The sequence below is a fragment of the Trichechus manatus genome, unplaced genomic scaffold (genome assembly GCF_000243295.1).
Source record: "Trichechus manatus latirostris isolate Lorelei unplaced genomic scaffold, TriManLat1.0 scaffold00004, whole genome shotgun sequence".
NCBI classification, from domain to species: Eukaryota; Metazoa; Chordata; class Mammalia; order Sirenia; family Trichechidae; genus Trichechus; species Trichechus manatus.
Genome location: NW_004443940.1, coordinates 17,773,440 through 17,800,954, shown reverse-complemented (window position 1 = coordinate 17,800,954; position 27,515 = coordinate 17,773,440). Strand labels below are relative to the sequence as shown.

The 27,515-nt window shown below is 41.6% G+C and overlaps 1 protein-coding gene across 2 annotated transcripts in view; it reads right to left on the bottom strand.

The window, feature by feature from the left end:
• SPRED2 (sprouty related EVH1 domain containing 2) overlaps positions 1-27,515 on the bottom strand; it is a 125,236-nt gene that overhangs the window by 39,668 nt on the left and 58,053 nt on the right. The window contains exon 1 of one of the 2 annotated variants that reach the window (XM_004369262.2): positions 16,073-16,306. The exons of the other annotated variant lie outside the window; for it this stretch is intronic. Within the exon in view, the coding sequence (XP_004369319.1) occupies positions 16,073-16,089 (17 nt within the window). The 5' untranslated portion in view covers positions 16,090-16,306. Of the gene's footprint in view, positions 1-16,072; positions 16,307-27,515 lie in introns of those variants that run through there. 2 annotated transcript variants of the gene reach the window in all.

The following is a 27,515-nucleotide window of genomic DNA, read 5'->3' as shown; positions in this document are numbered from 1 at the left end:
AAAAAAACAACAAAAAAAAAAAACAAACCCGTTGCCATCGGGTCGATTGAAACTCACAGCGACTCTATAGGACATAGTAGAACTGCCCCATAGGGTTTCCAAGGAGCGGCTGGTGGACTCAAACTGCCGACCTTTTGGTTAGCAGCCGAGTCCTTAACCACTGCACCAGCAGAGCTCTAAGTAAGTGGAAAGAAAAAAAAAAAAAAAAGGTCCATCTATTGGGTCCTAGCCAGTCACCATCCATTTCTTCTGGTCTCATGGCAAAGGAGGTAGTAAGTAGTTCCTGGAGGCATTTAGACCTGTAGTCCATTTCCTCCTCTGATTCCTGAGTCTCCTTCTTCCTCTGTTGCTGTAGGCAAATAGAGACCAATTTTTGTATCTTGGATGGCTGCTTGCAAGCTTTTAAAACCCCAGGAACTATACAACTACAGTTCATTCTTCACTGTGTCCCTGCTTTTCTGAGATGCCACAGCTAATCTTGCCCATTCAGAATAATCCTTTCCCCTCAGAGCACTACAACACAGCTTTTACTATTAAGTGTACCTTTTCACATACTGAATTGTTGTTGTGTGCCGTCAAGTCGATTGCGACTCAGAGTGACCCTATATGACAGAGCAGAACTGCCCCATAGGGTTTTCTAAGCTGCAGTCTTTATGGGAGCAGAATGCCAGGTCTTTTCTCCCGAGGAACCGCTGATGGGTTCACACTGCCGACCTTTTGGTTAGCAGCCGAGTGCCACCACTGTGTCACCAGGGGCTCCACATACTGAATAAATGTTGGTAAAAGTAACATGTGTTTTATCTTCATGATCAATTTAGGTATCTATTTTTAATGATATGTAATGAATTCCAGGAACACAGCCCCAATTTTACCTAGAAGGGGAAGGGAGTGCTTGCCTTACAATGACTCAGAATATGACCATCATCCAGGAAGCAATGAGGCTGGAAGTCAGGGATCCAGCTTACAGGGCTGGAGCCCCAGTAGGGGTGCACTATCACACTCCCTTCCTTCACTCTTTGTTGGGCTCAGATTCTGAGACGGAAGCCACTAGAAAATGTTTTAGGAATCCCACCTTAGTCTTCACCGCAAGCCAGTAAGTTCTGCTGTGTTGCAAGGCCACTAGAGCCCTGTGTCCAAGTTCTACCCTCACCCAGGAAGGCGTGAGCCAGGGCATGTCCATTCTCATCCTCGCATGCCTCCGATAAGCCCAGCATCTTTGTTGTCGATGCTGCCCAGCTACACTGAAGTATAAAAATATACCTCCTCGCCCACACACCATTTTCTTGTACATATAAAGAAGGGGTGGGGCTGTTTTCTCCATTGTTATGAAAGCCACTGCCAGCACGACTGATATTTAAAATATGATTATTAAATTTAATAATTTGTAAGTCATTCTTCAGAACCAACTCCAGCAAGTCAAAGTTTATGAGAGTTGGGCCTCTAGTTTTATTTTCCTATTGAAATTTTCATATAAAAACATTCCTTTAGAATAACTACTGTAAATTCCTATTTTTTTTATAAGCTAGTGATTCTATCATTCAAAATATATGCCCATACCCTGTTTAACATACAGTGCTGATTTAGCAAGCTATTTGCTTCTAAAATATTTGCCTTTAAATTATAATGCACTGTAAATATACATATTCTCCAGTCTCCTCAGAGCTACTTTATATGTTTTCAGGCAACAAGGCAATGTGCCCTGCGTGTTCTCGGCACCCACTTCTGCACGTTCTCGGGAATGAGTTACTTGGCTGGGCTGTTGCAAGTCGGGGGGCCAGGCAGTGTGCTGTTCACCACACTCTGGACTCTTTCTCTTTCTTTGCTGCTGTGTCTCATAACCCATAAATCAAAAACCCATTGCAGTTGAGTCGATTCCGACTCATAGCGACCCTATAGGACAGAGTAGAACCACCCCATAGGGTTTCCAAGGAGTGGCTGGTGGATCTGAAGTGCAGACCTTTTGGTTAGCCGCCAAGCTCTTAACCAGTGCACCACCAGGGCTCCTCATAACCCATAACATCCAAAAAAAGGGGAATGCACCAAAGACACAAAGGAACAAGATCAGCGTTGGAAGTTAAGGCATGCTTCACAGAGGCTTACGAGGCCTCTGAGGAAATACCAGTGGGCAATTAGGGATCCTGTGACATCCCTGCAGCCTGAGAGGACAGACAGACGGTTCTAGCGAGCTAGAAAAACTTATAGCAGAAGCAAGTCAGAGCTTCTGGTAGCCCCCGTCTGCCCTGGCTTCCCAGTGAGAGCCCCAGTTCTAGGGGCGAACCTTTGTGTACTGTGTATGAACAGGAGGTGGTGATGCCCACGGCAGTGCCCAGCGACGCTGGAAATTACCTTACAAAGCAGTGGTTTTCTGGTTTCCTTTTCAGCAAAGTTTATGAAGTTGCGTTAGATTCATTCTGTGCTGTGTTTAAAATGCAATTTTTAATTTAACCTCTAAGCTTTTATCTCCTGTAGTTTCAACAAGCATAAACCCTTCATGGGAAAAGAGTGATTCAGTTGGATTCTGCTTATATTGTGCTCAATTTTTTTTTTAATCTTTTGTAAAAATGGCATTTGTTGATTTTACTTAATATATTAAATGTCTTAAGCACTGAGCCATAGTTTTCTTTCTTTTTAAATTTTCTTATTAACATTTAAGTTCAGCACTTCAACTCATCAAAAACCACAAGAATATATAATATTAGCGACGACTGATCGCTCATAATTGGGGTGCAATCAGGATAAAGGCATTAGGGCCGGTCAGCTAATGCACATTCTAAAACCATAAAATGGGGCAGTTTTAAAAACCCAGGCAGTGGTGTCTGCTGAAGTAAATCTTAGCTTCAGCCCCTGAAAAGGCAATTTTAGAAGTTGTGTCTAAGGCCGATTTTTTAAATGGCTCTTTGGCAACGCTCCCCATGTCAATACAACTTTCCTGAGCAAGTGCCTCATGAGGTGAGTAATGCGCCCAGGGGAAGCAAAGCTGGCTGAGGTCGAGCCTGGGGAGCCCTAGCAGGACGGCCTAGTAGCTTGTTTATTGTGTGGGATGCAAAATCAACAGAGAAAGTAACTGCTTTTTCTTGAAATTTGAAAACAATTTTCTCTAATCTCTACTGATACAAGAAATTATCATTGTCCCACCCTGGAGACCTAGAGAACCAGAAATCTCTGAGCAGTCGCCCCTTAAATCCTGGGTGGGTTACCTGGTCAGTCATTTTGTTGTTGTATCGTTGTTAGCTGTGGTTAAGTCGACTCTGACTCATGGCAAACCCATGTACAACAGGACAAAATGTTGACTGGTTCTGGTGCCATCGGCACAATCATTAGGATGCTTGAGTCCAGCGTTATAGCCACTGTATATTTTGAGTGGCTTCCAACCTAGAGGCTCACCTTTCAGTACTGTATTGGACGGTATTCTGTTGTAATCCATAAGGTTTTCATTGGCTAACTTTAAGAAGTAGATTGCCAGGCCTTTCTTTCTAGTCTGGAAGCTCTGCTGAAATTCACCCACCATGGGTGACCCCGTTGGTATTTGAAATACTGGTGGTGGGGTCAATCACTTGGGACCTCTGTATCTTTACCCATCAACTATCTATAGAGTGGACAATTACTTTAATAGTAGGCTCTGGAATGCATTTTAAATTATTTCTGATCTTTAAAAAACTGGCTCCAAAAAATGAAACAAACACATACTACCCTCCAACAAAAACAAAAACCCTTAGATTTGAAGGTAAATGTAATGTCACTTTACAAATTAACGAAAATTTTTTTTCAATTCCACTGAATTCAAGAAAGTTTAAAAGTGTTTAAAAAGGTTTCTTTTTTCAAAGCCCAGCATCGAATGAATCTCTGTACTGTTCCAGGTGAGGATCATGCTGGTACAAAGTAGATAATTCCAGTAGGCTCTCCCTTCCAAGGCAAATCCCCTACATCAGACAAGGCTTCCAAACCCAACTGGCCATGTCTCCAGCACAAGTGTGCCTACTTGCCTCTTTCATTTTACCTATAACGTCCAGGAATCATATCTGCTGTAAATAAACTGTTGAAGTAACATGACAAATATGTATGGGTATATGTGTGTTTTATTTTAATGTTAAATCTATTATAGCAGTATACACAGCTTCTCTAACCATCAACATGGATATTTTTTTTCCAGGTGTTTTTTTAAATTGTACTTTAGATGAAGGTTATAGAGCAAACTAGTTTCTCAATAAACAATTAATACACATATTGTTTTGTGACACTGGTTGCCAACCCTACGACATGTCAACACTCTCCCCTTCTCGACCTTGGGTTTCCCACTACCAGCTTTCCTGTCCCCTCCTGCCTTCTTGTCCTTGCCCCTGGGCTGATGTGCCCCTTTAGTTTCATTTTGTTTTATGGGTCTGTCTAATCTTTGGCTGAAAGGTGAACCTCAGGAGTGAGTTCATTACTGAGCTATATAAGGGCGTCAATACGGGTATTTTAAGATCAGTTCAAACGTTTCAAGAAATTATTGTAAGATTTTATCCCAACAATTCGTTAAGCATTCAGGGAATCTACTGGAGATTTCTGAGTTTTTGTCAAAAATCACCAAAACAACTTTGACATGAGTAAGCTACTTTTAAAAAATACAGTTTATTTTATTCAAATCTAAATAGAATGAATCTACTTCTTACAGAATGAAAGCGTTCTGTCCTAAAGGGCTGGAGTTTCAGGGTGATTACACAGCATTAAGTGGGGACAAGGGAGTCCTGGGAGGCAGGCACCCAGTCTGAATCTAGGGATGTGATTTTGCTTTTATTGTCTGCTTTACTGCTTATGTGATGAAGCCTGAAGTTCAGTGGAGTTCATAAGCAATCAGGACCAAAGGATTAGCAGCTTAAATAAAATAACCTGCCCCCGAAGAACTCTTTCTTCTTTCCTATCTTTTACTCCAAAAGCAATAATTTTCTTTGACTTTCTCTCTGTTTTACATACCCTTCCAAAAGTGGTATTTACGATCCACATTTAAACGCCAAAGGCCAGCTAATGGAAATGTTAGATTACTAAACAAAATTAACTCTCACCACATTAAAGTGTATATATAATAGAAAAATTGGTACTTCAAAACACAAACGCCAAAGGAGTTGTTTAAAGTGAATAATCTCCAATTTAGGTCTTTAAATTGTAGCCTTTGAACTTCTGTGTCTGACTTTCTCAGCATATTCTTCCTTTCTCACTGAATTGGAGAGAAAGGGAAGAGTGTGCTTAATGATCTACATACTGAAAGGCTCAGGGGTAAGGGCACTGATATCTGTAACTTACTTTGCAATGTATAAAAAAAGAACATGGAGTCTTGGATGGAGAGAGGAATGGGTATGTGTGTGATAAAACAATTATTGTTGTTAACTGCTGCTGAGTCCATTGTTGTGACTACTGTGTCAATCCATCTCATTGAGGGTATTCCTCACTTTCACTGACCTTCCAACTTTACCAAACATCATGTCCTTTTTCTAGTGATTGGTTTTTTCTGATGACAGTTCTAAGTGAGTGAGTCCAAGTCTCACCAGCCTCCTTCTAAGGAGCATTCTGGTTGTACTATAGCAAAATGCTAATTGCACTCTATGTGGGGGATATGTGGGTGTTGACTATACAAGTCTTTTACCTTTTCTGAACGTCTGAAAACTTTCAAAATACAATGTTGGAGAGGAAAATTTGTAGTGTTGTATTCAAAATTAAGATCAACACTAATCCCAGAAGATGCTGATAACTGTACTGGAAAGTCTGGTTACTTCTCACATAATCCATAGGACACATTTCCCATTTTTGACTTGCCACCTCCCACTAAAAGCAAACCACAGTCAAAGGTCAGGAAATTACCAAACTACCTTAACACCAAATTCTAAACCTACGAAATCCTTTTTCAAGTCAACCTTTAATAAAATCTGTTCTCAAACAAAAGGAGGTGATAATTTGGCCCAAAGGGAGGAAGAAAAGTCGGCCTGTCATGCTAGCAATAGGTTGATAGGCTTTTAAAAGCCTCATTGCTTCTACTCCTGACAGATCCCTCAGACATAGATGCCCTTTTAGGTGGCAAGAATTACCAATTCATTTAGTTATTTCTTTTCTAGGAATCTGCCACTCCCCTCATTAGAGATGGAAAGCTGAGCACGCGCGCACGCGCACACACACACACACACACACACACACAAATACACAAATAAAGCAAATTCAAGGCATTTGTTGAAGATCTTGGGACTGCTTCATCATTTTCCAAGTAGAGAGAGGAAATGGAGGTGGGCCTGAAGGTCGGGTTGGGTCTTCAATTATGACTACTGTACTGTATCATACTGTACTGAAGAGCCACACAAAAAAGCTAGCCATGCACTTCTCAAGCTAGAAAGAACTGTAGAAACCGTCTACTCTAGACTCCTCGTTCAGATGGAAAAACTAAAATCCCATCTGGAGAAGGGATTTGTTCAAGGTCACTGACATTAGGGATGGACTAAGAATCAGCCTCTGCATCCCCTCTTTCCCTGCCCCCCTTGCCACAATTTTAAAAAATGTTCTCATGTGTTTGCTAAAATGTTCAAAACACCTTTCTAAAGTGAAAAGGTGTTCAAACTTTACCAAATATGCCATTCCCATAAAAAAAATTGTACAGTGAACTTTTATTTTGGCAAGATGACATTTTTTAAAAAAGTTTTTATTGTGGTAAAATATAGACAACAAAGAGCTTGTGCCATTTTAAGCATTTTTATGTATACAATCCAGTGACATTAATTAACATTCATCATGTTATACAGCCATCACCACTACCCATTTCCAAAAGTTTTTCATCCTTCCAAACAGAACTCAGTACCCCTTAAGTAATAACTCCTAGTCCCGTCTCTTCCCAGCCTCTGATAATCATTAATAAACTTTCATCTCTTTGCATTTATTTGCCTATCCTAGATCATTAACATAAGTGGGATCACACATTATTTTTCTGTGTCTGACTTAATTCACTCAGTATTTTTCAAGGTTCATCCATGTCACAAAATGTGTAAGAACTTCATTTCTCTTTATGGCTGAATAATATTTCATTGTATGGCTATAGCACATTTTGTTTATCCATTCATCTGTTGATGGACACTTGGGTTATTTCCACCTTTTGGCTATTGCAAATATTGCTGCAATGAACATAGTGTGCAAGTATCAGTTTGAGTCCCTGTTTTCAAGTATTTTGGATATATACAGTAAAATTTGTGAAAGCCAGAACCTGTGTAAGGTGGAAACCTGTCAGAGAAGGAAAATTCAAATAGTTTCCACTAATAGAGACAACGGAAAAGTGGTGACTGCACCCTGTCAAAGGTGGAAAACCTACGAGACCCGGAAAAACAAGGCAGGCCTGTTGAGTTTTGGCTCTCACAGGTTTCACTGTCCCTAGGAGTCTGCCACTTTTTTTTTTAATTGTTGTACTTTAAGTGAACGCTTACAATTCAAATTAGTCTCTCATACAAAAATTTACACATACTTTGTTATGTGACTCTAATTGCTCTCCCTATCCTGTGACAGCACACTCCTCCTTTCCACCCGATTTCCAGCGTCCATTCAACCAGCTCTTGACCCTCTCTGCCTTCTCATCTCACCTCCAGACAGGAGCTGCCCATTTAGTCTCATGTATCTACTTCAGCTAAGAAGCACACTCTTCACGAGTATCATTTTATGTCCTATAGTCCAGTTTAATCTTTGTCTGAAGAGTTGGCCTTGGAAATGGTTTTAGTTCTGGGTTGACAGAGAGTCCGGGAGCCATGTTTTCTGGGGATCCTCCAGTCTTGGTCAGACCATTAAGTCTGGTCTTTTTACTAGAATTTGAGTTCTGCACCTCCTTTTTCTCCTGCTCCATCAGGGACTCTCTGTTGTGTTCCCTGTCAGGGCGGTCATTGGTGGTAGCCGGGCACCTTCTAGTTCTTCTGGTCTCAGGCTGATGCAGTCTCTGGTTTATGCGGCCCTTTCTGTCTCTTGGGCTAATACTTTCCTTGTGACTTTGGAGTTCTTCATTCTCCTTTACTGCAGGAGAGTTGGGACCAACTGAAGCTTTTTTTTTTTTTAAAGGGCCTTGTGGCCAAGGCCCCCATATCCAAGCTGGGTGCTCTGAAGGATACAAGAGATGTTATTCTCATTGGTCTATTCAAATTTATTGGGTAAACAAATAAATGTCAATGGAATCACAAGGAGAAATGAAGAAACAACACAGCTGGGGCTGGGGGCTGGGTAGTTCTACTCATCTTGGCAAAGTTTCACACCAACAGAGCAATCCTCTCTGTTTTTCTTCCCCATCTGTCAGTGTAACTAGTGCCATAAGTGAAGCGGCCTAACCTCCTAACCTCTTTCACACACCTCCCTCTCACTCCTGGGTGAGATACCCCAGTCTCTTACTACTGAGCCCCAGTTTTTTCATATGTAAAATGAGTGATGGGCTAAACCACCTTTGGGGGCCCTTCTTTTTACTTTGTGTTAAAAAATGGTCTTAAAGTCCTTTAGCTGTGCCATGTTGTTGTTAGGTGCTGTCAAGTCAATTTCAAGTCATAGTGACCCCTTGTGACAGAGCAGAACGGCCCCATAAGGTTTCTAGGCTGTGATCTTTATGGCAGCAAGTCGCCAGGACCTTCTCCAGCAGAGTCAGCCTTTCAGTTAGCAGCTGAGTGCTTAACTGTTGCATTGCTGTGCCATAGAGCTTAAAAAACTTAAACCACCAAAATATTCTACAAAAGCAGTTCAGAAAACTTTCAGCAGTAAAATGCAACTGAAAACATCTTTGGAATTGAAAAAAAAATTGAAACCACAAAGACCTGAAACTGTGACAAACCAGTTTGTTCTCTCAGAGCAAGTGTTACGAAATTATAAAGTTCCCAGGAGTGAAACTGGCTTATCAAAGTATTTTGAAAAAGCAAGAATATGATTACACATCCACAAATGTGAGATTCTCTCTGGCCACATGAAAGGAAAAACCCAGTCATATTTATGGAACAACCACAGGCAAAGAAAAGGAGATGACAGATCTGTCCCTTGTCTCCCAAATAGTTCATCTTCATCATACATGCTTTATCAGCTGGCTCAAGACAGACACTCCAGTACAATCTTCACTACATTCAGAGAGAAAATGTTAGGAAAAGGTAAAGAAGCAGCTGCTGCTAAACTTTAAATTGGGGAAAAACATTTACTGCAGATCTTTGATAAAGCAATTCTGTGTACTTCGAGTTGTATGCTAGGGTTAGGGGCCCAGGGTGTCTCAATTAGACAAATGAGTTCTGGTCCAAAACTTCTCCTGTAAAACCAACTGTTTGAAACTAGAATGTATTTTCCCTATAGGGAAAACATAAAATGGTGAGCAGTGGGACTTCCTATCACTCCCATGAAAGCCTAATTGATCCTGAAAATACCTAAATCAGTTATATTCCCAAATGTTTGAACGGCCCCCTGACAGTCTCTTTAACAGAAGCCTCTATCCCTACTTTCAGGAGGAACTGCGAGTTCTACTGGGTTTTGGCCTCGAGTTTTCCTATCTGGGTAGGCAAGGAGGAATTCTCCAATTCATGATTTAGGCTTCATTTTGGGGTCTCTGGAATTTGGCACCACTGGATCTTGAATAGAGTCCCTGGGTGGTACAAATAGTTAAGCATTTGGCTACTAACCAAAAGGCTGGTGGTCTGAATCTACCCAGAGGTACCTCAGAAGAAAGGCCTGGCAATCTATCCACTTCTGAAAGATCGCAGTCATTGAAAACCCTATGGAGCACAGTTCTATTCTGATAAGCATGGGGTTACCATGAATCAGAACCAACTTGATGGCAACTTGGTTTGGTTTTTGCTTTAGATCTTGAGGGGCTCCAAAAAGAGCCAGCCTAATGATTCAGTAATAAGTGAGAAATCTTAACACCCAAACAAGCAGCAGGCTGACAAAAACTAAGCTCTTAACTATCCAAACTCAAAATGACTTGTTTAAATGTAAACATCAGTATCAATGCTATAGTTTACAACTCCCAAATAAGTTTTACTGGGGAATGGTCCTTTTCTTTTAGGGTCCCCATGACTGCTGGTGAGCAATTATAAGGGCAGGAAGAAGGCAAGCTTCAGATTCACAGGATAATCATGACAGAGCAGACTCTTGACTAGTCAACCTTTACAACTACACAGAGGGACAAGATTTGACCAACTGCAATTTCCTCCTACCTTATAATGTAACAGAGCCATCTACTCAGCACACGTGCTTCCATTAAATTACTTTCCTGCCATAAAAGAACTGAGCAGTATGAAGACTGGGTAGGCCAACTCGCTACCAAGCTTGCTCACAGTTTTAACCCTAGAGTATTAAAATACTTTTTTTTTCGTTTATAGGAGAGTATTCTAGGTTGCCCTGGTGGTGCAGTGGTTAAGCACTCTTGGGTGCTAACTAAAAGCTCAGTGGTTTGAACCCACCAGCCGCTCTGTGGGAGACAGATGTGGCAGTCTGCTTCTGTAAAGATTTACGGCCGTGGAAATCCTATGTGGCAGTTCTACTCTGTCCTATAGGGTCACTATGAGTTGGAATCGACTCAATGGCAATGGTCTGTTTTTTTTTGGATTCTAGGCTGAGGTATTTGATTTAAAAAGAACCTCCAGGAAACATTAGTACTATGTCCATATCCTGAAGTCTACCAGCTTGTTGAAGGACTACAACCCATTTTACTTTGAGACTCATGATCTTAGCAGATAATTGAGACCGCTGGGGGCAAAGCTGCTGACGTTTGCTTTCCTGGCCATCACCAACACGCCTGCAGCAGGGAGCAAGCAAGCCTTAAGTAGTAAATTTGGTAATGGCTAAAAAACACTGCTCCAGGCAGAACGAGGGAGTGGCCGTGACCAGCTTCTCCTACCAGAGCGCTTTACTGACAAGGTGGTAGTCTGTCTGGCCAACCAGATGCAGTTACACGACCCTGAAGCCATGCTGTCATAAAACCATCACTGTAGACTGCCATCGAGTATCAAAAGAGAGAATCAAACCCAAGATTTTAATGTTAAGAGGAGCCCCTCAGAGGTCATTTCATTCACCGGCAGGCTTCAGCCACCTCCCTGGACTAAGCTCACATTATTCGGGTCTTCTAGGAAAGTCACTGTTTCTAAAGGCACTGTGAATAACACCATCCCTCCCAACAGAAAACTATTAAGTACCCAGCAATTTCCTACACAGGCTAACTCAGGTACGTACATGGAAGCTCTGCGTCAATGCAAAGGCTAGACAAACATATGACATTATGGTATCTTTTCTCATGTGTCTGCATATAGAGAATTAACTCAAACAATTATTGAAAGTCAAATCCTAATTCAAAAGACAATTTGAGAAATAAAGACGTGCCGCCTAAAATAGGTATACCCAAGACAACCCCAAATTCAGAAAATCTGGAGTTTGGCTAAGGAACATTTTTGCAGTCCTTAAGAAGTAAACCTTATCACTATTAAAACTTTTGAAAGTCTCCTCTACTTATAAAGGTAACATGCCTATTGTACAAACTACGTAAGTAAATCACAACTACCCTTGAATCTAAAAAATATTCTATACTATGAGCAACAATCAACAAATCTGCAAATACCTTTTCAAGGTAGCTATCAAAGGAAAGTCTTGTGTTTCGAATATAAGTGTTGTCTAAGCTTGTCCCTTGAGGCATAAGGCAAATCACATATGTGAAAAACACAAACGTTTCTTTGGTATTGGTTCTACTTAGATCAAAACGGCTTTTTTCTTACAAAATTACCTCAAAGAACGGAAAAAGTTAAGCATAATAGATTTTTCCCTAGCTGTTAGCTCAACTGAATGCTTATCATATTTACAACACAAGCTATAGAATCCTTAAACATTTTTCTTTATGATTATTATAGTTGTGTTCTGTCGAGTCAATTGCGACTCATAGTGGCCCCACATGACAGAGTAGAACTGCTCCACAGGATTTCCTAGGCTGAAATCTTTACAGGAGCAGATTGTCACATCTTTTCTCCCTTGGAGCTGTTGGTGGGATTGAATCTCCACCCCTTCCGGTTAGCAGCCGAGCGCTTTAACCATTGTACTACCAGGGTTCCTTTTTATTTCTTCCGTTCTACCCTCAGTTTTGTAGAATACTAACAAACAAACAAACCATAATCATAAGGACTTTCTAACAGTTCCAATTCTTCTACGTGGGGTGGGGGTGGGGTGGGGGTTAGTGATGCTTTTTAATATTACTCAAAGCAGAAAAAGGGGGCTGCTTTATTTTTCTTTGGAACAAGTTCCTGCCAGATTCTGCACATTGTGGTTCTTTGGCGATGTGATGAGAACACATATCCACCCACAGACACTAATTTTGCTCTTCACCCTTCCCAAGTAGCCTTTATGACACATGCTGTCTGCCCTCCATTTAATGGAATTCAAGAGGCCCAGTCAAACAGCAGGGCCCCAGAGGCCAGAGCAAAGGCAGGCGACCCGTCTCTGCCGCTCTATGGGTACAAAGAACATCTGTTTAAACGAAAACCACAAAAAAAGCCAAGCCCAGCCTGGACATCTCCAATCTGGAAACCTTGACAACTGCATGAGTTAACACTGAAAACTAAAAGCCACCTTTTGGTTGAAACCTGGAAAGAGATAATATCTTATTGCAGTTCCTTGCACGCCCAGCAGCCCTCACTCCCTGAGCTGCTCTCAGAACGTGTGACAAGGAAGGTGCCACTGTCATCCAAGCCAAGAGCTCTTTCGAAGAGGGCTGAAGTGCCAGCCCGGTGATCATTAGTCATGAAGAAACAGTGACTAAGACTCCAACTGGGAAGGCACATGGCTTCCATAAGTGTCCTGTGCACACCCCAAGATAACCTGGGCATAAATGTCAATGCAAACAAGCTGTCAGCAAACTGATACCTAATAAAAGCCCGTGCTGGTTTGATAAGAGTTGTCATTCACCCCCATCTAACTGGGACCTGTGCCCTAAAAAGGCTTTTCTGTACTTCTCCCTGGCTTTTCTGAGCTATACAGGAAAGTAGCTATTTCCAGACAATGAAACAAGATTCATCTACAAGTGTTATTAAGCAGAGTGACCATAAACCCCGGATGTGGGGAGGACAACCTAATAGCAGAACAGTGGGCAATGGACCACAGGCAGCAGACAGCTCAAGCCCTCCCCCTAGGGGCTATAGTTAACGTCAGGGATCCATAAACCATCTATCTATCCGCACACCAAGAACAGACTGTAGACTCAACAAACAGGTCTCTCTAAATATAATTTAGTATTTTTAAACGTTGATAGATGATCTGTAATGGTTTTAAATAAACCAGTTTTTATTAAATGGTTACTTAATTAATAATAACTGTGACTCATTAGAAACTTTATTTTAACAGACGCTACAAGGCAAGAGGTCTTTACACCAGCAAAGATTGGGAAAAACTGGCCTCGACTTTCACTACTCTGTCCCTGGACTCTCTAAATCTTTGAGGAGTCAAAGATGCTCCCTCTCTGACTGCCACTCCCTCAAGAAGCAGAGAAAAAAAAAATCTTTGTCCAAGGTTTTGTCACTCTTCTTGGCTCAGAAAACATGGCCACCAAAACTATCAAATGAATTTTTGAGTCGGGCATTTCCTTCTTGATTTCCATCCAAGAAGAGTTAGATTCTGAAGAACCAAAAGGCAATGGCTAAAAGTTGCTTATACACACAGCAATTAGTGGCTCGGGATTATAGACTCCAGTCAATCTAGGAATAAAACAAAACCCAGAGAGGAATCTATCGCCAATGACCACGAATCCCCACTGGAGAGGGAATTAAAGGAGGACAGGGCTGAGCCCAGATCTCATTTTTTTTTTTTTTTTTAATTTAACACGACCCAGCACACTTCTCTGAACATAGGCAGTGCCTTACTCAATATCAATCGATCGCTACCAGGTTGAATGATACAAGATCTTTGGTATTGGCTGCGGTTCTGTATTCTTTTTCCCTCAAAAGAAAGAAGGAATCTAAAAAACCACTCGGTCGCTCTGGACCAATGGCTGGTACAGCTTAACAGCAAAGTGGCCTCCGAGGATCAGCAGCCACGACTTGAGGAGTGATTATCATTGCCTAGTCTCAGTGATCAATATGCCTGGAGTGTGTAATGTAACCAAAGCTAAAAGAAATCGACCCTGCCCTGAAATAATCCGGGCAGAATCTGAGTTAGTCTGAACCACACAAATCACGGGAAAACAAGACATTTTCACTGAAAACACCAATAAATCAAGAACTTAAAAAAGAAATTTTTTTGTACACCTGCCTGTAATCCTTTTCTGTAGGCCTCAAGGAAAAATGATATAACTGAACCTAATGTTTCACTGAAATCAGAGAAAACTAGCTATTCTGCTTTCAAGATAAAACAAAATTAATTCACATTATTTTCCTGATGACTCGTGACAAAATGAACCCTGAGATGAGTGTGGCAGCCACCGAGGCTGTGTGCGAGAACCACATTCACTGTAAGATCACAAAAGAAGGGCTTTGGTTAAGCCAACATTTTTAGTAGCTTTTCTTCCACAACTTTCAAAAAACTGCTAATGAGAGGAATAAAAAGGGCCCTCACTGAGAATCTGAAGCATTTTTTAATATCACCAAATGCTATAATTAAATATGTACTATAAAATATTAAAAATATACACACACACGCATAAAAATAAGCACTACAGATGTGGGCAGGAAAATTCTTAGCAAAACCCCCACATATTTCAAATACTGTTCTTCCTCATTATTGCCCTTGACCAGAATTAGCATGTTACACCATAACAGGTGGCTTTCATTTATAGAATGCAAAATTAATGAAATTTGGAGATGGTCCTGTCTCCAAAAACAAATCAGCCACTCTAAAAAAAGTGCACCCCCAATCTACAAAACAAACAGAAACACACGAAATAAACTCCTTTCATGCTGACTTTCCACATTATCTGAATTTCTAAATTCACTGAGATAAATAAATTGAATGCATTTACCGACAGCTTAAAATTCACATGCCTCAAGGAAAACAAGACAACATTATGAATGGGGGGAAAAACGAAGCCTGCCTAGTTTTCCAGCTTAGTAACCCAAGATCCGTTTCATGCTCTCTGAGTGATAACAAGATTTACCATCGCAGACTGCACTGCTCCACAAATGCTCAATCTTAGGGAAATTCGGGAGCAGTTGTGTTATTGGTCCTGACCCAGCCATTCTGGGCAGGCAAACCAGGAAAGCATAAATAGTGCCGCTATAAACTAACTATAGCATCTGTCCCTACCAAGTAAGACTCAAAGTATTTTTAAAAAATACGAGGAGACACTGAATAGACTGTCAACACACATAGGAATGTTTAATATACTCAAATAAACAAGATATGTGCCTTCACTAGCCAGGCATTGCTTAAATTTAGTGAGTGAAGAGAGAGAGAGAAGGTCAGACAGGCAGCCCCAGCCTTCCAGTTATGCAGAACGATCCCTCAGATCATGTGAGAGTTAAAATTAAACATTGCTTCCAAATTCCCACCACCCTTTCGCCCACCAAGAGAAAGTGAATGCATGAATTCAGTAGCGGCAAATTGTGATTTGCAAAAATAATCAGATTCTCTCACTAGGAGAATAAAGGTTTCTTCTATTAACACATGCATCTTGGGGGTAGGAAAAAAAGTGCAATATTAAAAAAAAAAACCATAATCCAATAGTTATCATTAGACCACCTCCTGCAGTTCACCTCTGCTTATTCATTTTTAAAAAAATATACCCATCCAAAAGGTATACCACCTCTGCAAACTGTTTCCTAGGCAGCATTTTTTAAACTCAAGACTTAATCAAAGGGATGGGTTAAAACCATTTATAGCTGAATATCCAAGGAGAAATGTGTTTTCAGAAAGGGAGAAGGATGGATAAGAGCTCTGTGTCCATGTACAGACCAGTGGTTACCTATCTGTCTTTGCACGTGGACACGCTCACATCTATACACATACACGCACACACACACTTCAGGTCTTTACAATCACAGTGTTTTTTCTCCCTTAAAAAAAAAAAAATGTTAAAAGCAAACACCAGAAAGGTTAGGCAGAAGAGAACAATGAAAAAATAAAGTTCATGTAAACAGTAAGCACATACCTGCCGGGAGATGCCATTTCTTCTACATTTTAGAGCCCAAGTGCTGGGTATTAGCATTATTGCTACTATTCGGAGAAAAATGGATCGTCTCTTGCTGACCTGAGAACCAGCTAGCTGCCTGAGAAGTGGTTTCCCCCATATATGATTCAGCCTCCTTGACAAATATACTGCATTGTACTGGATGAGTCATCTGAGGGTTAGTCCGCATTTTATAGGCCTGTTGTGTCATTACTTACATTCAACATCCTGCTTCTCAAAAGTGGAAGCTGGAAGCCTGACAGCTGACGGATGCTTTTTCCAATTAAAATATTGTTTCAAAAAAAAAATTCCTGTAAGTTATGGTTATCAGTCATTGATGATACTCTCAAATGCCCAGGAAGCCAATGGCACACAGCTCAATACCCGAGATTACAGGCTGCTGAATTACAAATTCGAATTGTTCACCCACCCCCACCTCCAAACCAAATAATTCTGTTCACAGTTGAGAGCAAAGATGCCCTCTTCTGAGCTCTCAGTTGAATTAATCTAGGCACAGACCTTGTTGATTCTTATGGAGTAAGATTACCTAGTTGCTGAGCTATATAAAAACTACACATCGAAATTTGGGTACCTAGGTATTAGGTGACACTAAGGAATCATTGCCTTGTTAGGTGTTAATAATTTGTTTAATTTTGTTACTTGGGATAGTAGCATTGTGTATCTAAAGTACCTACTTTTTGGAGAGGCATACTGAAGTATGTTAGAGGTGAAATGATACCTGGGATTGATTATAAAATATTTTAGCCAAAGGAAAAAAAGAAATGTGGCAAAATCTCACTAACTGTTGCATCTGTGTGATGCCTATATAGGGGTTTACTGTATCATTCTCTCTTCTTTTGAGCGCCTTTACGATTTTTCATAATAAAATATTAAAAAAAAATTTTTTTTCCCTCTGTCCCTATGGCCTAATTTATACCCAAACAAGGTACTTTTTTAGTTAGGTATGAACCTGCCTAAAAATAGATGGGTGGGGGATACAGAGCTTCCCCACCACACAACTGGGGAGGGGGGATAGGGTCACCATTCACATAGTGCAACAAAGTGGCCCTGTGGGCATGGGGGCTGGACCTGCAGTTGCGTCTGCCTTAAGGTATGATACACATGCCCTCGGGCTATGGTGAGGGTTGTTTATCAACCCCCTGAACAAACGCCTGGGCTCCTTTCTCCTAGACAGTCTGGTGGTTGTTTCCTATGCTTTCTCTGAGAACACAAACCCTGGCCTCATTCATGAGCTCAATGTTGACTTTATGAAGGAGAGGTGACTATTTCCAGCTTCCTTATGTGGCTTTGGAAGCAATCCACGAGAGGTTATGTAAGTCACCATCCAGAGTCCCCTTCCACCAACAAGTCTCTTTGTAAGGTGGCCCAGTGTTTGCTCTACTCACTTAATGCCCCAATAGTTACTTAAACCATCAGAAGAGGGAAGAGGGCTTTGATTTCATGGCCTAAAAAAAAAAATTCAGATAAGGAAGCTCCAATGTATGTTAAGTGAAATCACTGTTTAAACTAGACGCAATTTTAAAAACTGTCCACATTGTTACATTGTGAAAGCGTGACAAGTCACCACAGGAAAGAGAAAACGCAGAGGTCCTACTGAAGCCAAGACCTGCTGTATTGCTCCCTTCAGTTCTGAAACTAAAGGATGGGGGCATGTGTCGGGCTGAGGGTCCCACCTCAGCCAACCCCATTTTCCAAAGGATGATGATCAACATGACTGACAACCAGCTTCAAATGGTTGTGACCATCTCCATACAACATAAACTACAGCCTGACTAATCTAGACTGATTTGGATTGTGTGTGGGTCTGAAATAAAGCCTTCTGGGCTTTGACCAACTCTTTCTTCATAAGGATTGCAAACTACAGGCTTACCAAAACCTTCCCTCACAAGTTGATGATAACCTTTCACACACTTCCAAAAGCATAATTTACCTTAATGTAACAGATGGGGAAATTAATAAACTTCTAAGTCTAATTTGAGTTTCCATAACTATTTTCAAAAAATAAATCCAGAATTCCTTTAAGAATTTCATAATTCAGACCTCACTAATTAAAAACACACACAAAAAAGCAATATTAATGTGTGTATATACACACATACCCCATCTATATACAGAGAGAAAGAAATATGGTCAAATGCTAACAATTAATAACTGGGGAATCTGGATGAACAATATAGAGGCGTCCTTTGTACTATTCTTGCAACGTTTCTGTTAAGTATGAAACATTTCAAGATAAATTTAAACACATACACACATATGAAAGACAACAGATATCACTGCTACTTCAAATAATTTTTATGGATTCAAAGCCCTAGTGGTGCAGTGGTTAAGCGTTTGGCTGCTAACCAAAAGGTCAGCAGTTCGAATCCACCAGCCGCTTCCTTGGGAACCCTATGGGGCAGTTCTGCTCTGCCCTACAGGGTTGCTATGAGTCAGAATTGACTTGATGGCAACGGGTTTTTTATAGTTGCTGTTGGACCCCTGGTGGCACAGTGGTTAAGAGCTCAGCTGTTAACCAAAAGGTGTGCAGTTCAAATCCACCAGCCGATCCTTGGAAACGCTATGGTGCAGTTCTACTTTGTCCTATAGGGTCACTATGAGTTGGAATGCACTAGACGGCAACGGGTTTAGTTTGATTTTTTCTTTTAATAGTTGCTGTTGGAGCCCTAGTGGCGCAGTGGTTAAAGCTCGCGGCTGCTAACCAAAAGGTCAGTGGTTCAAACTCACCAGCCACTCCTAGGGAGAAAGATCTGGCAGGCTGCTTCCATAAAGATTTATGGCATTAGAAACCCTATGAGGCAGTTCTACTCTGTCCTGCTGGGTCAGAATTGACTCGAGAGCAGTGAGTTTTTTGGTACAGTTGCTGATGCTGACACCTCCATCCGTTTAAAAAAAATTTGGACCAGAAAGAAGTTTAACAAAACGGTTAACAGTGAGAAATGTCTCTGGGTCAGGGTTTCCCAGAGGGTGTTCCTTGCAAACGATCTTATAAGAGGCTCCACAAAGAAACCAAACAGACATTTTGGGAAAACAACATATGATATCCCCGAGAATACTGTTTTAGGTTTGCCTGGTCTTGCATTCCCCACATTTATTTGACCATAGAGCGGCCCCCAGCCCCAATAACTATTACTATTTACCATCCTGAGGAGCTTGAAGAAAGCACTTTGGGAAACATTGCTGTCGGTGATGGAATATTTTTTTCTGATCTCTTACTCTAAGTTTTCTTCACAACACGTTTTACTTATTATGACAACAAAAAACATGAAAATTTGGTTTCTGTTGTGATTTCTATCTGGTCAGTCTGCATGCTCTTTGGTCTGCGACTACTCAGAAGACGTCCTGGATTATGCAATTATCCCATGTCTCTGACTCCTAACCACACCTGAGTGGCTGATGCCACCACCATCAGAGGCAGCCAAGGAGCCTGTAAAACAAAACAAAGCAAAACAAAAACCCCCAAACAACAACAACAACAACAAAAAAAGCAGATTCTGACTCATGGAGACTCCACGTGCGTCAGAGTAAAACTGCTCCATAGAGTTTTCAATGGCTGATTTTTCAAAAGCAGATTGCCAGGCCTTTCTTCCATGGCACCGTAGGCAGTAGTAGAGCACAAACTGTTTGCACCCCTCAGAGATCTTTACCTATAAACATAATGGGGTTGGCGGCTTATACCAATGTTGACAGTCCCTGGTAAGAGCCAACTGGCCTTGGGTAGGAGCTTGTTCCAGGCTCAGGTTCACCTGGCTATTTTCAGAGCAAACATGGGAAACCAACCTGGATGTCTTTGGTCTCTGAGCTCACCAGGCCTTTACATACTCATCTCTTAGCATGATCCTTGGATGGTGAGAAGCCAACTAGGCTGGGAAGCACAGCAGAACATGGAGTCCAATTTCAATAAACTTGTAACTTGCAAACAGACTCCTGATTTTAAAATTCTTGCCATGTATTAATTTGTACAAGAGTTTTAGAAATTATCTGTTTGCATGTATGCTTTTTGGCTAAAGTCCAAATACTGGCTAATGTCAAGATCTAAAAGCAAAAACAAACATCAATGATGTACTGTATCAATGAGGTACTACAGGCAGTACTGGGGAGTGGTAAAATGCATGAGCCTGGAGTCAAGCTATCTTGGTTCAGAAATCCAGCCTTGCTCTTGCTTAGCTATTTATCATCTCTAAACCTGTTTCCTTATCTGCAAAATGGGTATAATACTATTAATAACCTCAAAGAGTTGTTTTGAATGAGATATGATCACAAGTACTCAGTGTAGGGCCTGGCCACCTACAAACATTCATTAATTTATGCAAACAACATGGATGAGGATGTTTATAAATCATTCAGGTGGGCAAACTATGGCCCACCACAACACCCATCTGCTTACATACTGTCTATGGCTGTTTTAGAGCTACAAAGGCGGAAGTGCACAGTTGTAACAGAAACTAGAAAAAGTTTGCTGACCCTGTTGATCAGCATCTGGGTGGATAAAGAACCAGGTCTTTCCCTATAGAAGTTTTGACTTTAGTCCCCTTTTCTATTTAATGTCCCAATTCAACACTGGCAAGTTTTAGGATCATGCAAATATGGTCAAATGTTAATAACTGGGGAATCTGGATGAATGGTATAGAAGAGTCATTTGTACTATTCTTGCAACTTTTCTGTAAGTATGAAATATTTCAAAATAAAGTTATGTATACACGCATATATATAAGAAAGAAAATACATACCCCTACTACTTTAAATGATTTTTTTGAATTTAATAACCACCCTAGTGGTGTATTATAATTATAATACAAGTGTTATTTATGGTGATTTGGTCCACACAAGCTGTAGCTCCTCGTTTCTTTACAAGGCAGAACAACAGCCCGGAGTGCTCCATCTCATGGTAGTTGGGAAAATCTACAGAGCCTGAGGTTGCTGTTGGTCTTTCCTCCTCCCCTCCTCCCTGACTTGCCCAAAGAGGACCTCCCTTATTTCACAGTCCAGTGACTCCAGCTGATGTGTGAGAGTCCATGATGGTGCCTCCCCTCCCCCAGGTCACATCTGTGCATTATGTAGAAACCACATGTGTCCCCAGAGCTTGAAGCAAGAGGTGAAAGATGATCTGTAAGAGGCATTCAGGAAACTGAGCAAACAGAAATGAAGGAAGCTTTCAAGAGGGCTGGACAGCCACATGCAGGATTAATAAAGCAGTGAGAGGCCTCCAGAAATTAGGGCGGCAGCAGCGACACTGTCACCGCGACCAGATCCCAGGAAGGAGCCCAGAAAACTAAGAACACACCTCCCCAGCAGGTCCCAAGACACATCCCCACATCCAATCATGCTGCATAGTTTCTTTGGCAGGAGAGCTTGTTTATTTGGGGAAAATGAATCCACAGCATTAATGGATAATGCAGGTGAAAGGACTCACGGGACGGGTCTCTGGGAGAGGAAATTTGAACAAAAGAAACCATTCTAAACTGCCTTCAGTTAAGTTCTCTTAAAAAAAAAAAAGGTCTTAGCCAGCTGTTTGGGCAGAGATTAAATCTGGGGTATGCTTAGATACACACATTGCCTTTCTGGTGCTCACTTGTTGCCTTACTGGCAAATATCAACATCCTTGAGAAGTGGATCCTACAAAGAAGTGCAGAAGTTAAATACTAAAGTGAATGATGGGGAACAGTAAAGGAAGGGATGGGGGGGAAGCAGATGATTCCTACTGTTACCTACGAGAGCAGGATTTCAAAGATAGTAGGCATAGTGACAAATCTCACCTGAAGCCAAGTGAGCTTTCAGCTGTGTTTCTTAAAGTGTAACTGGCTGGCACAAGGGGTAGAATCAGGCACTCTCCAAGGCTCACAGTTAATTTGGGGATGTTCAGTGGCCAGAGCCAGAAGACTTGCACTGATTAAATGCATAAGGGCTATTATTCTAAACAGAGTCTTTAAAATAAGAGGCCCTTATGAAGCGAAGATGTTTCAGGGCTGGGATTGTGGATTCAGGCCAGGTGGCTTTAGGGGAAGGGGGCTCACGTTCGTCCAGTGCCCACACTATGCGGCGCGCTCGGTATGGTTATAGCATTGCACCCACAAATCTTGTTCCTGGCCTGCGTGGATGAAAGATGGGGGCTGAACTAGCAGACAGATTTAGTCTAGATAGCCTGAGTGTCTCCAGCACAGGATGGATGAGAATGGAGGGGCTGAGAATCACCAGCACAGGATATTACACAAACAGGGCAGGGCTGATAAGAGGAGAGAAGGCATCTGAAATATATCAGAAATATGGGAAAGTCACTTGGGGAAATTATGGGAGGAGCCAAGGGCTTGATTAGCAAGGAAAAGGTAATGGTTACAACATCTGGGGTTCTGCATACATGAATGAGCTGGAGGCCAGGTGTCTTTGAGGACCAAACAGGACAAGGCCTGGCTTCTCCAGAGACTCTGGCTGCAGAGAGAAAAACAGACCTGGATCTAGCGGTGGAATTTTAACTTCAAGGGATCAGGTTGGCTCAAGACCTGCGAAGGGGGGATAGGGAATGCCTGCCTGATGGGTGACCATTTAATGCATTTAACATCTGCACAGGGAGGTCTGTGTTTGAAATCTGCTCAAGGTTGGATGGCTTGTTCCACTCACATCATGATGATCACTGCACAGAGTGTGTGGGACCCAAGCCTGTCATTCCACCATGCCCAGCCCACTGCTCTGCTGTCTCCCTAACTCCAAGCCAGAATCAGAGCTGTAGCTGCTCAAAGCCTGCTTAACGCCAGGAACCGTCTTTAGAAATCTGTCGCCTTGATGTTGGCCAGAAAAGACTCTCAATCATATTCTTTAATCATTCACCTATGTAAATAACACACATAGTTATGAAATCCTGCAAATTCAGTTTGCTGAAAGGCAGTAGCATGGGGCCTGGCTTTGCCACTAGTTATGTGACCTTGGGTAGCTCCACTTAAACTTCTCTGTGCCTCAATTTCCTTGTCTAGAAAATGTAGGGCTTAAACTAGTTTAGGCCTTAAAGCTCCAAAATTCTACAAGGAATGAATTGGTAGCAACTAAATACAAAAACTGTTTAATAATACAAGTAACCAGGAAGAAGAAGGTGGAAAAGGGCCCAAACAACCCGCTGGTCTCTACACTTACAAGCAGGGAGTAGGAGGCTGCATGCTCCCAGGGAGAACTCTAAACTGACCAACGGCCTTCAGCACAAGCCACGGGCCAGCAGGGAGAGCGAGAAGAAAGGAGTAGAAAGAAAGCCGACAACACTGATGGATCAAGACCAAGGTATAGGGGGCAAAGCTATGTTCCTGACCCTGGGCCTAACAGACCAGCCGAAACTAACACACCAGTCTAAAAGGATGAGGATCTCACCCCAATGCTAGAACTGACTTTTCCTTACGAGCATTAGTCAACAACAGCAAGTAATATCAACATTAGCTATGTGCCATGGATTGAGTTGTGTCCCCCCAAAATATCTGTCAACTTGGCTAGGTCATGTATCCCAGTATCATGTGATTCTCTACCATTTTGTCATTTGATGTGATTTTCCTATGTGTTGTAAATCCTATCTCTATGATGTTAGTGAGATGGGATTAGCGGCAGTTATGTAGACTCAATCTACAAGATAAATCTACAATTTAAGCCAATCTCTTTTGAGATATAAAAGAGAGACGCCAGCAGAGAGACAAGGAGACCTCATACCACCAAGAAACAAGAGCTAGAAGAATAGCGTATCCTTTGGACCTGGGGTCTCTGCACTAAGAAGCTGCTAGTCCAGGGGAAGATTGATGACAAGGACCTTCCTCCAGAGCCGACAGAGAGAGAAAGCCTTCCCCTGGAGCTGACTCCCTGAAGTCGGACTTCCAGCCTCCTAGCCTGTGAGAGAATAAATTTCTCTTTGTTAAAACCATCCACTTGTGGTATTTCTGTTGTAGCAGCACTAGATAACTAAGACACTATGGTTATATCATATGCAAGCACCATGCCTTAAAGTTTCATAGGACTTTTATCCCAGACAAAGAGCTGGGATGGGGAAATGGATTCTAGCACATCCTCTTTTTCTTCATGGCAATAGGTACCACGACTACAGCATTTTGTAATGACTTGCATGTCATCTTTGCACTGGGCTTGAGATTCTTGAGAGAATTTTTCTTATTTACTTTTATAGCTCAGCGCCTGGCACACAGCAAACCCTCAGTAAACTGGGTTGCTTTTATTCGTTCCATAGACAAATATAGATTAACCTTTATTGGTTTAAACAGGGGGTGGAGATAAAGATTTTATGGGGGAACAAATGACAGATAGGTGGTAGCAAACTTTTATAATGTGCATTTTTTCCTTCATTACAAAAAGTAATACGTTCACTGTGGAAAATTCAGAAAATGCAAAGAAAAACATTCATCTGAAAAGACAGCTGGATGGTGGAATTTAAGAGCATTTAGGCATTTCTGCTGATGCAAACGGTTTATGCTTGACTACTAACCTAAAGGTTGGTGGTTCGAACCCACCAAGCAGCACTATGGAAGAAAGGCCTGGTGATCTGCTTCTATAAAGATTACAGTCAGGAAAACCCTATGGGGTAATTCTACTCTCTAACACGTGGGGTCTCCATGAGTGAGAACTGATTCTATGGCAATGGGTTGCCTTTTTTTTTTTAATAGGCATCTACAGTTATGTGATATATGTTTGCTAATTCAGTGTTTTTCACCACTGTCGCAGTCTAGTTTAAAAAAAAAAAAAAGACTGGGAAATAATATTCTGTTTTTCTACTTCTTCCTTCCTGATAAACATAAAAGGTAAAGTGTGCAGGACTTAGCAGTATTTTTTTCGTGTTTTAGTTCAGCTCCCCAGAAGAGGCAAATAATAATTTATGGGTTTCACCCCTTACAAACCTTAGATATTAACCAACTAACTAACTAACTAACTAAAGAACAGCCTAGAATTCTAACACGGATCTTAGAGCCACCTAGTTCTAGACCAATCACGCTTGACAGATGATGAAACTAAGGCCAGCAGTCAAGTTCCTTGTTCAAGTTCAGTTGTAGGAGTCAGAACCTGGCCCAAAAGTTCTGCCTCCAAGTCCATTGCTCCTTACTAAGAATTAGGTACCCAGAGAAAAACAAAATCATCCCTAAATTCTGTCATATTGTTAACTTCTGGTTTCTGAAAAGCAATCGATTAGAGTTGATTCCAAAACAAAAAAAGTAGATGACCATGTCTAGGATATTGACCTGGACTAGAATTCTCAGGCTCTAGGTTAAAGAAATCATCAGCGCAGTGGTCAAAGTTACTCAATACTCTGAAAGTCGTTTCTGGCTTTGCCATAAGCATTGTAGTTCTATTAGAAATTTAAAAAGAGGGCCAGTGAACCTGAGTTAGGGCTCCCTGTTCAACAAATTGGAGCCCTGGTGGCACAGCGGAGCTCGGCTGTTAATCAAAAGGTCAGCAGTTTGAATCCACCAGCCGCTCCTTGGAAACCCTATGAGGCAGTTCTAGTCTGTCCTATAGGGTCGCTATGAGTCAGAATTGACTCGACCACAATAGGTTTGGTTTTTGGTCAACAAATTGCAAACTATCAGGTAAGCCTTATAGATCACTGACTTCAGCCTCAACTTCTTCCCCATGGCTCACCTGAATTATATGTAGAGAAGAACATTTGGGAAGCATCCAATTTGCTTTAAGTATCCCCTCCTCTCAGGAATCTTTGAGAGTGGTCATAACAAGACTTGTTGGGTGACCAGATAGACAATTCCTGCCCAAAAGCAAGACGAGAAGGCAGGAATGGAAAGGAAAACTAGATGAATGGACACAGGGATCCCAGGGTGGAAAGGGGGAAAGTGCTGTCACATTTAGGGGATTGCAACTGATGTCACAAAACAAATGTGTTTAAATTTTTGAATGCTGTGCTGTGGGGAGAGGAGCATCCAAAGTATCTCACCAAAAGAACCTTGTTCTGTATCGTAGTTAAGACGAATGTCTTACAGCGAAGGTGCATATATGCAGTTAACCTTCCACATTTAACAACACCTACTCAGAGAAAGGAAGCAAGAAACTGAGAACACAGGGGCCCTTCTTCCCAATGAACACACAATATCTGGCCAAGATTGGAGACCCAGTGCCCATGTGCCTTTCCTGGTACCTGTGCCTTGCCACTCTTGATGTGATTTTAGCGTTTAAAGGTGAGCTGCTGCATACTCATCTTTCAACATGGCCCTAGGTGCTAGCCAACTACTTCATCTGCTGTTTCATCACACAAACAATGATCCTTCCCGCTGCTGGAGGGAGAGGTGAAAGACTGTATGCTGGTCTCCTATAGAATTCTCAAGGGTAACTATGATCACATGCGATTTTCACTGTGTGATCAGCTCTACGAAAAGAGACAGAGACTTCTGGGAGAGATATCAAGTCCTTGATCAAACCTCAACCTGATCAGTACTCACCCCTAGAAGAGTCAGTACTCATTCAAGGAAGAAAACTGACTTGAGGAGGGTTTACGCACTCTCTTCACTTAGCTGCCATTTAAAAACACAACCCCCTACGACAACCGGTCTCTTTGCCTGGAACAACAGAGAAAGGAGAGTGAGGATAGGAAGAGGATTTGGGATGTGTGGCTAACTGCCTCCATGAACAAATGCCTCCTTTGCCATGAGACCAGAAGAACTGGATGGTGCCCGGCTACCATTACTGAACATTTTGATCAAAGATTCTACAGCGGAGTCCTGATCAAAAGGGAGAAAATTCAGAATAGAATTTCAAATTCTCATGGACTCCAGACTTTCCGGAGCCATGGGGGCTGGATGAATCCCTGAAACTACTGCCCTGAGATAATCTTTAAACCTTAAACCAAAAATATCTCAGTATCTTCTTAAAACCAAACAATAGTTTACCTTAACTAGTCAAAAATGTCTGCCTTGAGCATTATGCTCCTTTAAAAACTGTCTATATGGGATCAAATTGACAACAGCAACTCAAAAGATTAGACAGGAACCTTAAGGAGCAGTGAATTTGTGTTAATGGAGGAGGAACAACACAGAAAAGGAGGGTGAGAATGGTTGCACAACTTGAAGAATGTAATCAATGTCACTGAACTGTACATGTAGAAAAGGCTGAACTGGTGTATGTTTTGCTGTGTATATTCTCAACGACAACAAAATAAACAACAAACAAACAAAAAACACACAGCCCCCAAGTTTCATTAAAATAAGTATCAGACAGCTAAGGGGTAGCAAGGGGGGTATAGACAATGGACGTGGGCTCTGCCTGTTTTATAGACTAAAAACCAAGTAGTAAGCCCCAAACGCACAAACTAGAATAAAATATAAAAAGTACATTTGTGGCAGAGCCAAGGATAGACTTTGAGTGTCCCTGAATTTCATTTTTTGGAAGACTTTTAAACAAGGTTTGCTTCCACGTATCCTTCATTTCA